This window comes from Choristoneura fumiferana, chromosome 4, assembly GCF_025370935.1.
Source record: "Choristoneura fumiferana chromosome 4, NRCan_CFum_1, whole genome shotgun sequence".
NCBI lineage: Eukaryota > Metazoa > Arthropoda > Insecta > Lepidoptera > Tortricidae > Choristoneura > Choristoneura fumiferana.
In genome coordinates, this window is record NC_133475.1 from 4,032,366 (window position 1) to 4,044,821 (window position 12,456).

At 38.7% G+C, this 12,456-nt stretch overlaps 1 protein-coding gene across 7 annotated transcripts in view; it reads left to right on the forward strand.

The window, feature by feature from the left end:
* The window catches only part of slo (calcium-activated potassium channel slo), a 110,545-nt gene extending 99,056 nt beyond the window's left edge, over positions 1–11,489 (forward strand). For all 7 annotated transcript variants that reach the window (XM_074086601.1, XM_074086607.1, XM_074086606.1 and 4 more), the window contains 7 exons: positions 1,910–2,081; positions 2,833–3,057; positions 3,897–4,194; positions 4,578–4,714; positions 5,118–5,254; positions 5,472–5,697; positions 5,931–11,489. In XM_074086601.1, the coding sequence (XP_073942702.1) occupies positions 1,910–2,081; positions 2,833–3,057; positions 3,897–4,194; positions 4,578–4,714; positions 5,118–5,254; positions 5,472–5,697; positions 5,931–6,023 (1,288 nt within the window). In that variant the 3' untranslated portion in view covers positions 6,024–11,489. The remainder of the gene's footprint in view (positions 1–1,909; positions 2,082–2,832; positions 3,058–3,896; positions 4,195–4,577; positions 4,715–5,117; positions 5,255–5,471; positions 5,698–5,930) is intronic.
* The last annotated feature ends 967 nt before the right edge of the window (positions 11,490–12,456 follow it).

Consider the following 12,456-nt stretch of genomic DNA (forward strand, 5'->3'; position numbering starts at 1 on the left):
GTATTGTAATACGACCATGGGCCACATCCGGTGTACAACTACTTAATCCATTCTGACGTTCGATCGATTGATCTGGCAGAAATTTTTGATCGACATCAACAGTAGGTAGGTATCCTTCTACCGTCGACTTCTCGTCGATCGTCGATTGCTAGTAATTCTCAATCATTCCCTTTTCTACCTAATGACTAACTTTAGAACCTACTTATACTTCGTTTTTTTTTTAGAATTAGAAAAAGGTTAAACAATTTTGACAAGTCTTTTTATTGAAAAACGTTTTCAAAAACTGTAACTATTACCTAGTTATGGCACCAAAAGCGTATAAATGATATATGTCCTTGCTAATTGTTACATATTTGCTGTGACTTATTTTTCATAATGTATAGATTGTTTTTCAATAAAAAGACACGTCAAGATCGCTTACCTTCTATCTAATGGCAAAATAACCGGGGCAGCCTAAAGAAAAGCTTGTAAAAAACGAAGTAAATAATAGTCAACGTACTCCATTCAATTCGGATTCTCTGATGCAATTTATCAACTTTTATGTACAAATGCACGTTAAATGAGCACAGCAAATTTATTCTGTAGGAAGCATGTGTTGAACCCAATTTCTGTTTACAGTCAAACTTGTTAAAATAGTGCTTTGTTAGTAGACCTTCATTTCAAGTTCATTCTGAATAAGACTCTCTTTAAAGGTTCTTTTCGATTTTACTAAGTTACTTTATCTTTTAGACACGCGTGGAAATATGTAATATTGTTATTGCGACAACTTAGCCGAAATTCCTTTAGAAATATGGTAGCATAGCTATGGAATTTCGGCTTCACAATAATAATACCTATTTAACAGGTGGTTATAGAACCACCTGTAAAATAGGCCTACCTATTAGTTACCTATAGAATGTATTTATTTTCACGCACCCTTTATCTTCTTTTTATGAATATTCTTATTCATAAGAATATTATTTTTATATGATATTCCCTTAACTTTAACACGTAGCGTTTACTAATCGCTTTCATTTTTTTATTCAAAATATGTCGTACCTATCATGTATAACTAAACTACTTAAATAACATTTATATTTCTCATTCTCATAGTCATTTTCGTACAATTCAGTCAAATATGTAAAGACAATGATTGAACACAAATTAATAAAGAAGTAGTTGTTGTCTTACCCAAGTCTTTTTTGGGCGTTTTCAGAAAAAGTTATTGAAACTACTTTTTTTTAGATTTGGATGAAATTTCGTTTTCCTACTGAGAATCAGGAGCACTTTCGATTGTAATAGGAGAAAAAACGTGTCCCAAGATTTTTTATTCCATTACGTTACCGTTTTCTTACACGTTTCTGCGGCGGTAGTGTAATGGATATAACACGTCAAAATTATATGAAAAACCTGGGACACTATTTTTCTCCTCCACTCTCCAGAAAGTGCTCCTCATTCTGAGTAGGAAAACGAAATTTCATCCAAACCTAAAAAAAAAGTCGTTTCTATAACTTTTTCTGTAAATGCCCCTTTACAAAGTTACGGCATGCTACCTACTCTATTATCCTTATTTACAAAATGTAGAAAAAGGAGAACAAAGTTGGAAGAACGTTTGTTTGTTCTTCAGAATGATCACAGGTTTCACGTCCTGTGACACTGGCTTTATTTTTTGTGTTCGATTTTTGTATTACCATTAAAAATAAACTCACGAGTAAGCAACACTATAAAATAAAATCTAAAAATCACTTACAGTCAAATGCACATCTTACGAATACACTGTACGTACACCAGCGCTGTAAGCCAATCAGAGAGCAATTAAGAAATTGGTGTTCAGTTCATCTCAGCTTGGAACATGAAGATTCCCGCCAAAGCTGGTCGATACCATTGCTGTTCCCATGCTGTTCCCAAATTGTGTTTTATTAATTACCAGGCCGACGAGTCGAAGCAGTGGCGGGAACCAGAACAGCAATGGCGTTAGTCTGCCAGCGGGCCTGGCGGACGACCAGTCGAAGGATTTCGACTTTGAGAAGACTGAAATGAAATACGATTCCACGGGCATGTTCCACTGGAGCCCCGCGAAGAATCTAGAGGATTGTATATTAGTACGTGAATTTAAACTTTTTAGATAGATACATACTTAATTTGACTGTTACTAATAAGTGGAAGCTAGGGTCCACAAAATATCGTCGTCGAGTCAACTTCAGTGATGATTCGACGAATGCCGAGTAGATTCTTTTTTCACGGCATGTAAGTAAGGTACACGTATAAGTGTTTGTCACTGTCCCAATAGTTGCCACTTGCCATCTTTAGTTTGATGTTACTAGAAATAGAGGTGACAGCTGGGTGTCATCTATTGGGCATAAGCGTGTCGAATACTCGGACATTTACCTTACGTTTATTAAGTTTGCCAATATTGAATAACTAAGCAGATATACATAACAACGTTGTGATCAAGCAACACAACATCTCAAAGCCCAAAACCTAGCTGAAACTTGCCGAGAACCCAATCTTAATGCATGGTACATTCAGCAGCAGAAGTGGAAAGTGGAAAGAAGAAAGAAGGAAGTGGAGCAGGTTCAAAATAATCTACACGCGACTCTACTGCCTATATAATAAGAGTGTGCAGCTCATTTTGACCACCAAACCCACTTGTGTTACTGACTGTACTTACCTCCTTTTTATTCCTAGGAATCTATTTCCCGTCCTGTATTATGCTCCGTCTCGTTTCCTCACTTTTTATCGGCACAGCGTCTGTTCTATCTGAACTTGTATATTGCCATAAAAAAGCTGTCTTCGCCGTATAAGTCTCTAGACCAATCCAGAAGCTTCCTGAAACCGCGTTTCAATCTGCAGGATAGAAATCAAGCGGCGATGACGGTGCTCAACGGGCACGTAGTGGTCTGCTTGTTCGCGGACCCTGACTCGCCGCTCATAGGGCTCCGGAACCTCGTGATGCCACTCCGAGCCTCAAACTTCCACTATCACGAACTGAAACACGTGGTGATAGTTGGCAGTGTAGACTACATCAGAAGAGAATGGAAGATGTTGCAGAATCTGCCTAAGATTTCTGTTTTGAATGTGAGTTTGATTTGTTACTCAACGTTTACTGTAAGGATGTGTCCTTTTAAACAGCTGCATATCTATTTACCGATTGAAATCATATTCGGCCATGCTGTGAATATTCCAAACGGCCCCATATACGGCACGATTCGTCTGTTGCACGATGGATCTGATGAAAATCGTGACGATTGATCGTAAAAGAAAGAAAATAAATAATTTATAACAGCAGTGACACATTACACAGGTTAGAAAAAATAAAGAGCCATACACTGTCGATTCATCGTTACGATATTCATAATTGCATAGGATTTTGTTCCAAAATCGTCTTCGATGAAGTAAATCGTTAACGATCTTCACGTACACTATCGATTCGTCGCTTCGATTGGTCTGAAGCGACGGATCGTACAGACGAATCGTACCGTGTATGGGGCCATCTAATATATGATACCTATGAGAATTATAGTTAGTTACTAAATAGGTACCTACTCTTACCGACTGTAAAACTCAGTGGAAATTACCGAATGCTAAAACTTTGGTAATTCATGCTCCTAATTGTTACCTACCTTGAAAAGTTTGTGCGTAACAGGGTTTTAACGCAGCATTTAGAGCACTTATCAAAAAAATCTAGATAAAGGTAGCAGAGGTTCCCTGCGACACGGTTCGACCGAGTACATACGAACCTGTAAGGTATAGTAAAGCTTGAAAATAAAATGTTAAGATATAAATGAACCTGTAACCTCAGCATCTAGGGTGTCCCTTATCATAGATAATCATCACAAATCATACAAACACATTGACAATGTACCTACGGATTGTAGACTTATTCAATGATAATCAAGGATTTGTTTCTTAATCAGGGTTCACCGCTAAGCCGAGCCGACTTGCGTGCAGTGAACGTGAACCTTTGCGACATGTGCTGTATACTATCCGCAAAGGTTCCGTCCAACGACGATCCGACGCTGGCCGACAAGGAAGCTATTTTGGCTTCGTTGAACATCAAAGCGATGACTTTCGATGACACGATAGGGGTGCTGAGCGGGGGAGTGGGGACAAACGGCAGCAGCAATGCGCAGCCGCCGCCAGGCGCGCCACCCGCTCCCGTGCTGCTGCAGCGGCGAGGGTCGGTGTACGGTGCCAATGTGCCTATGATTACTGGTAAGTTCCAATCCCGATGATTCACATTATGACAATGAGGCCAACAGTGGTATCATTTTCACTTCATGTCGAAGGTTTGCCGAAATAAAGTTTCAATTTGTTTACAAAAAAACGGCAAGTGAAAAAATAGTGAGCTTCATTATAAGTCTACTATTGATAAAAAATAATAAGATGGATCATCTCAGAAAACTTAAGGTACCCAATTCCATCGTCGAGATCCAGAATCCAAAGTATTATTCTAAGCCACTATAAGTATAAACACAAAACAATAAGAAGTAACGTGCTCATTTTTACGCAATCACAAAAAAATGAATTACCGTGCACCACAGACACAGTAGGTACTTCTGCACCCAGTTTCTTTCACTACAACCTCTGTGTCACAGAGCTCGTGAACGACAGCAACGTGCAGTTCCTGGATCAGGATGACGACGACGACCCTGACACGGAGCTGTATCTGACGCAGCCGTTCGCGTGCGGGACTGCCTTTGCCGTCAGTGTGCTTGACTCGCTCATGTCCACTGTGAGTATTCCTCTGTTTGCTTTCAAAGCAAGGACTTCCACTATTTCCCAGAAATCTCCGTCAATTGTTACCACAATCAACGGCCGTACGCCTTGTGCATCGAACTAATATTGCTTTCAAAGTGGCCAACTATTTTAGCAGCTAGCATGCATGATGCTGAAGACGTGCAATAAAAATCTGTTACTTGAGATCTGACGTAAAAGGAGATGCCTGGAAGTAGAAGCGGGAAAGAAAGTGACGATGGAAACGATTAATGTTGTAAGTAGTAAATTGGGTGCGAACTGTGTAGATCTACATAGAATATGAATCACATTTCACAAGTCTCTTAAGCGTATTTTCAGATTTTTTACAATAATTCCCTACTTGTCGTCACAAGTTGGTTATGTTACAATTCTTGTTTCAGACTTATTTCAACCAGAATGCCTTAACGCTGATCCGGTCGCTGATCACGGGTGGCGCAACGCCAGAGCTGGAGTTGATCCTGGCCGAAGGAGCTGGTCTCCGAGGCGGATACTCCACTGCCGAGAGCTTAGCGAATCGGTAATTTACTATCTCAGCTCATTTACACTGGTCTTAAGTAAAATCAGATATGACATCAATTCCAGATATTGCTTCCTGCCAGCATCAAACTCTGCTGACGAAATCTGAACCCCCTTTGATAAGAGCTAGATTTACAACTTCAAATTCAGGATTTCCACAAAAGTCAGTTATTACTCAACAAAATCAAACTCAAAATACATAACCTTCACTTTTGCAGGGACCGATGCAGAGTAGGCCAGATTTCCTTGTACGACGGCCCGCTGGCTCAGTTTGGTGAAGCCGGCAAGTACGGGGACCTGTTTGTAGCTGCGCTACGAAATTATGGCATGCTGTGCATCGGTCTCTACCGCTTCAGAGACACCTCGTCGTCTTGCGACGCGAGCAGCAAGCGATATGTCATCACGAATCCGCCGGATGACTTTATCTTGCTGCCCACTGATCAGGTATAACCATCATTTTTATCCTCAGCAGCAGTGAATCCTTTTCATAATCATCACCATCGTTATTATTCGCTTCATTTCCATCTCAAGTTTTCAAATGTTCCAGAAAAACGATCATTGCTGGGACATATTACTTCCTCTTGTTTTGTTTCGAACAAAAACGTTGTCCTCAACCGGAACAATCCCGTCATTTTTGAAGTTGAATCCAATTTGTTAACATAGTGGTGTGTACGCAGGTATTCGTCCTAATGCAGTTTGACCCGGGCGTGGAGTACCGCTCGTCCCGGCGCGCGGGCTCGGCCGCCAGCGGCAAGGACGACGCTTCCTGACTACTGCTGTGCAGCGCCCTTACCGACGGACCCTACTCCTACATATAAACCGGGATCCAGCCCGGCCAGTAGGCGGTAGGGCCCGTCGCCACTCCACAACCCCCAAACAATCAATTTCAGTTATTGAGTTATACTATTTTACTTAGGTTGCGCAAAATCTTTGGTTTTATCTTCTGGAAACTTGATTATTGAAGCCAAAATTCAAAGCTTTTGCGGTGAAACCTTCAACAAAAGATTATAACTCGTTTATCTGCAAGTTATGTTCGTTTCCTTATCATTTGGGATTGGCTAGGTATCAGTTATGTTGGACACTTTTTTGGACACTGCACAGCAATCTTCACTCTTCAAATGCACTTTAGAAGATTCATGGGGAAAACCACTCTCTGGTTCCTATGCATCTTTTAGCACAGCACAAGCCTTGGCACTGTCTTCGATCAAATCAACATCTATCACATTTAAGCACACGACCTCTTTACATTAATCAACAGAAAAAAAAACGATTACGCTAAGGCGTTTGATTGAAAACAACGAATCAGAACCTTGTCTCAAATTTCGACACAACATATTAACATGAATAATTGATATTAAGAGTATTTTCAAGTTGGTTTATATATTAAAAGGTACTGAATGCCCTAAATAGTAATTTCCTAACATCAGATAAGATGAGACATTATGCTTAAGTGTGAGTGTTGTACCTACATAATGTAAAAATGTCAATAGTTACTTTTTGTTACCTACCAGTTGAATACCTGTTACACTCAAAATTATTTTCTCGGTTTTACGGAGAAACACTACACAGTCCATTTCTAAGAGTGTGGTCAGGTCACTTTATTTTTTACGGTTTTGACAAATAAAGTAAGTTTCTAGAAATATGTAAGTAAATATTACTTTTATTTGTTAGCGATATTATGCTCAATATTAAATGAACCTTTAAAACTTTTAATTGCACTATCGTGTGATTTCAGGACAGATTTTAGTCTAGGAACTGCATGTTTTATTTGATATCTATCATCTATTAGTGTAGGTTTATTTGTTTCTCTGTAGTTAATATTTCTTCTCGCATCTTTTTATTCATTCGGGACGCTCGTTGGACTAAAGTATAACCTTAAGCATTTTTGATTTCCAACGACTGATCGAATACTGTTATGAAGGACACTTCATACATCTTCACACAGACCGTGTTATGTATGATTAAGCGTAAAGTTATTGTTTTAGTTTAAAATTTGTTTTATATGGATTCTCATTGAATCAATTTACATTATAATATGTATATTATACTTAGTTTTAAGACAACTTTTCAAAACTTGAAATGCACCTATGGTAGTAGTCTGCATACAGTTCCATCGCTTAGCTTAGTTTTATTTTATGTTTTTACACATATAAAATGTCCACTAATTAAGACTTTTAGTTCACCTTGCGACCTGTGTATTGGCGTATGGTATTGGGTATTTGGGGTATATCATTTTAGTTTACAATTAGTTACTCATTTTAGTCACATCTTGTTTATTTTTTTAATAAAAGTTTTATTTATTCATTATTCTATTTTGTTTTTTTTCCTATTGGGCGGGGGACGGGTGGACGTGGCTGGAGGCGCTGCACATTCAGATAAATGACAGACTATGGCGCGCGCGCCTGCGCGGTGCGCGGACGTCAGTGCAAAGTGTAATTTTGCTGTAAATGTGTGATATTATTTTCGACACGTCGTTGTTACTGGCTTCTGAAGCCTGCGATGTATTTAGTGTTAACTCCGGGTGCTTTGACGATTGTGGACTCTTCATAGTTTAATGCCCTTTAATGTATTAGATAATATAACTTTAATCGACTACACAATTCAGCGATCGAATTACAATTATCAATTTTGCAGTTGATTAGAGTTCCTTTTTAGAACTTCTAGGTAATTACTTGTAGTTACAATCGCCTCGCCAATAATAAAAGCATATAGAACAATCGAGATAACGTGCAAGTCGAAACCAACGGACAAGATGTTTGATGAACCTTATGATGTAGATAGCAAAATGAACGAACCCCAAGTCCGCCACGGCGTCACTTGCACGCAAATAGCACTAAATTTATAATAATTAAAAATACCTCAATTACCTGATAGTGAGTAAACTTAGTTGAGAATATTATGTTAATTTTCATCAAACATCCTGTGCATAGTTGCCCACCGTCGCGTCATAGTAACATGCAACAAATTTGCCAGAGCAATGCGATTCCTACCATACCATAAACCAAATTTATAAAATGTAACGACTGATAATTTAACTGTTGTCAAATTTGTATTTGTAATCTTGCGATATTGTAACCTTATTATAAGTAGGTAAATCTCCAGTACCTATAATGTCTTTCTCTCCTCTGAAAAATAAAGTCTTGTTGAGATATTGGAATATTCAGTTCGTAAATGGAACTCTCAGTATACCAATGACTATTACAGGGTATTAAATGCTCAAAAGAACCATCTCAAGAACTCTACCTAAAAGACTATTAAGACGACCTACAACAAAGTAATACATTTACTAATCAAGAATTGTAGAGTGGTAATGGCTCAGTTAAATCTTTCTATTGTGCCATTGGAGTCAAGATCAATAGGACCAACCCAAATGATTAATTTATAATGTTATCACATTGTGTAGAGATTGTTTCGAGTCCAAGACCGCGATAAAACCCAGCCTGGCAAATTCGTGGCAACATAGAAATCATTTCATCGTTCAAATAGAATAGGCAAAGCCGGCCTTATTGCTATTAGGTAGTGGGTGTGATGTGACGTGTGAGAATCCAATTACGTGTGGACGGTTTTGACTAACTTGGTCGACAACCTACTAATTCTTAGTTCGTTAAGGAATTGAATGCAAACATACTGCCATATATTTTATAATTCCGCTACATAGTCCTACGGAAAAACTCACATCAAAAAAGTACAAAAAGTCTTTCGGGAATCTTTTGGAAATCATGTTAAATAACAATCTACCCACCGCTAAATATTATCGATTACCGAACTGGACAGCATAGTGCTATCTATCGAACCTGTGTTCCGATTTTTTTAGTATTCAATGGAAAGATTTTACTCTAGTGGTCCATTCGTAGGGTTTCACCGGCTTCCCGCAACTCCCGTAAGTTCAGTTCAGGTGGAAGTCACCCTGTCTACAAACATTGCAATTTAAGCGTGACTCTCAACTCTCAAGCACGTATAAGCAACAGAATGGTCTTAGATAAAGTTTTGAAAAGGTTGTGCACGTTAAATTATTAAAATTTTAAATAAAATCGGTCCGTCTTGAGAACTACTCGTACTATAAGGGCAGCTACGCTCTGACGGATGTATTCAATAGTTGGTAATGTGGATTAGCTGTAACGGAGCTTGTTATCTGGTCGTTAGTGTCCATGCATGCTACGAAGCCCTCCTAGACGCCAAACTAGGGTAATGTGTAGAGTACTTACAGCGTGCTACATTCGATACATTTTTAAAACAATCTAGCTAGAATGTTGTATATAGTCAAATGTAATTTTGTATGTTACGTAAGGATTTTTCAAAGTACATCTCCTTTGCATTAAAATAGAAGGCTATGACTACATTAAAAAGTTTATATTCAATACTATCGTGTGTAGATTGTTGTAAATTAGGCTTCATGTCTATGTCACTTAGGAAATAGTGTTCGGACGTCTCAATGTAAAAATGTAAAATACACGCTATTATTTTGGTTTAATATGAATGTTAAATAAGATTAAATATAACATGACGATTTTTTCCTTTAATATTTTTATACAGCATTACGGATATTTATCGCAATTAAAAGTTTATAGAGGTGGGTCAGTGTGCAATTTAATATAGTATTTAAATTTGTATAATCGCCTTATCGAGAGAGAATATAGCCGTGTCCTTGAGCGGAGCGCGTCGCGCGCCGTGTGTTAGTGTGCAGTGCGCGTGCGGTGCCGCCCGCTAGGCAGCGCCGGCAACGAGGGTCGCTGTTACACTGGCTTGTAAGAAACTTCCAACTTAGAAGTGAGGGTAGCCACAATTCCGAAAGATATGTTCATGAGCGGAGCGTAAAAATATGACGAAAGGAACGAGCGAATGGTGGATGTAAAGAATAAGTCCCCTCATTAACATAGGTTACAAAAGAAAGAAAAGAAGAATACTTGCCCGAAATTCTCACTATTTAAAATCAAGTCCCAGTGTAGGCCATATTCAACACAAAATATAAAGAAAACCGACGTGGATTCAGTGAAAGGATTTAATCGACAATTATTAAATGGAAATGAGGTTCATTTATCGCGGATTCAAACGAAAAGTAGGTACCTGTACCTGCTGTGAAGTTTTAGCCCTTACACTAATGTTTATCTTAGAACAGGAGGCCACGACCAAAGGTTAGGTATAGAGCCAAAATCGTATATATCGATAGATTTGATTATTCTGAATTCAATAATAGAAATTCCAGAAATTTTCGGCGTCGCGTCTTATCTGGCTACATTGAGCCACATTGAACTTGTTAACAAAATACTTAAGTATCGGCCTGTAATCTATAGGCATGGAAAAAGTTGTCGTGAACTTTTCAGTACGTAGGCTCGCGAAACTCGCGATCCCCTAGTTAAGCAATTAGGTAAACTTTATTTCTATTTTAATTTACAATCCACAACAAGCACCCCTTAATGAGTTGTTTTTGGATTTATAGGTGTCATCGAAAATGTTTGAAACCTAATTTTTCAAACCAAACATGTCGTTAAAAACCACCACAATTGCCCAACTAGACAGTTAACTGCGATATATTATTATGGCTACGTTGACGACATGACACCAAATTGAAATAACTCGAGCGGGATAACAGCGATCCTCAATGCACTGATGAACCGCGGGCACGCTTCGCCTGTCCCGTATTATAGTTATAAGTGCGTCACACAATGCTCGAACTGTTAGTGCTGTCATGAACGTAGTTTCTACTGGACACTGATACTGGCAACCCGTAAACCTAATATCATTGTAAATACTTTTTGCCAACCAGACAGATTGAAATTATCTGAAAGGTAAAGTTGACGCTAAAGGATTACATTGCAGAGCCTAATGTCCACCTTCAACAACTAGCGGAGCATATCCGCGCGGATAGCGATTAACTCGCAGCGATCAACTGTATTGAAGTGTTTGTACCGAACTTCTATGAAGTTGATTCTTGCAAGTTAAGCAGAGTTCATACAGAATCTGCTCCGCGTGCCGAAGACGCGCATAACGATCTTCTGATAAAAGGAATAAAAGGGTTACTATTAACATAACAAATGAAGTATCAGTGTCGACTAAGAGCCCTTTCCCACGGCAGGGTCCCGTTTTTTGCGGATTCGGTTTTTTGCAGGATCACGTTTAATACGTGCTGCTGTGGTAACACTGACATGAGCATTCGGTTTGCAGCATACCGCAAAAATCCGTTCCGTTCGAAATGTGCTGTACGATTTCGCCACTAAAAACCGGACGACTGAATTTGGTATATATAAATGGAATGGAAGTGTTTCCACTAGCATCCTGCATACCGTTTTTTTTTCTTCTCCGACTGCCAATGCTATCCCGTAAAAAACAGGATGCAAACTTCTGTGTGTGAACACAGGTATGATTTTTGCTGTATACCTACAGTAAAAACCCGAGCCTGCAAAACTGGACGTCCGTGGTAAAGAGCCCTAAGAGTCTCGGTCTATCAATTTTATGCCGAGAAACTAGATATAACAGTGCCTAATGCAATCCCTTTTTGTACTACCGGCAAAAAGGTCAAAGATTCTTGGTAACGTAAAGGTGCACAAGATCTCACTGAACTTTAAACTGTCTACTCATTTAATACTAACATATTAGTACTATCCCAACTGAATCGTGCGAGACTCACCATGGAACCTTTTCACAGAAAGTCTAGGCTTAACAAGGGAATTCATAATAAAACTTACTGTGAAAACGGTTTACGTTGGGTCAGAAACCAAATTTCTCTATAAGTAGGTACCTATTACTAGAAAATCAAAACAGAGTCAAATGAAAAGTTCGCCAGGCGCTATTAAATGAGAGCAAATAATAGTGATATCTCCTCGTAATTAAAAGAAGTACCTAGTCAATGAAAAGGATTTTGTACATTGAAGATTCAGTGAGATTCTAAGTTAAGCGCTACTGCGCCATCGTCAAGCACGTATCATCTCTAGAGTTACAGTTGTAATAACAATTTGATCGCGATTACGTTGTCTTAGTTATTTAGCTATGTTAATGCAATTATGTAATAATTTTAATATAATCTTATTTCGAGCAAGTTCTGCACCGTTAGATGGTTGATTGTTGCAGACGTACAAACTATCGCAATGTTACGTTCGGTAATGTTATCTCACGTCCGTAAGCATTTCAGTGGTGGCCAGTTAGTTTGCGGTTTCTCTCAGTTCAATTCATCCATTTGTATTCTATCAAATTATAAACACCGAGGAT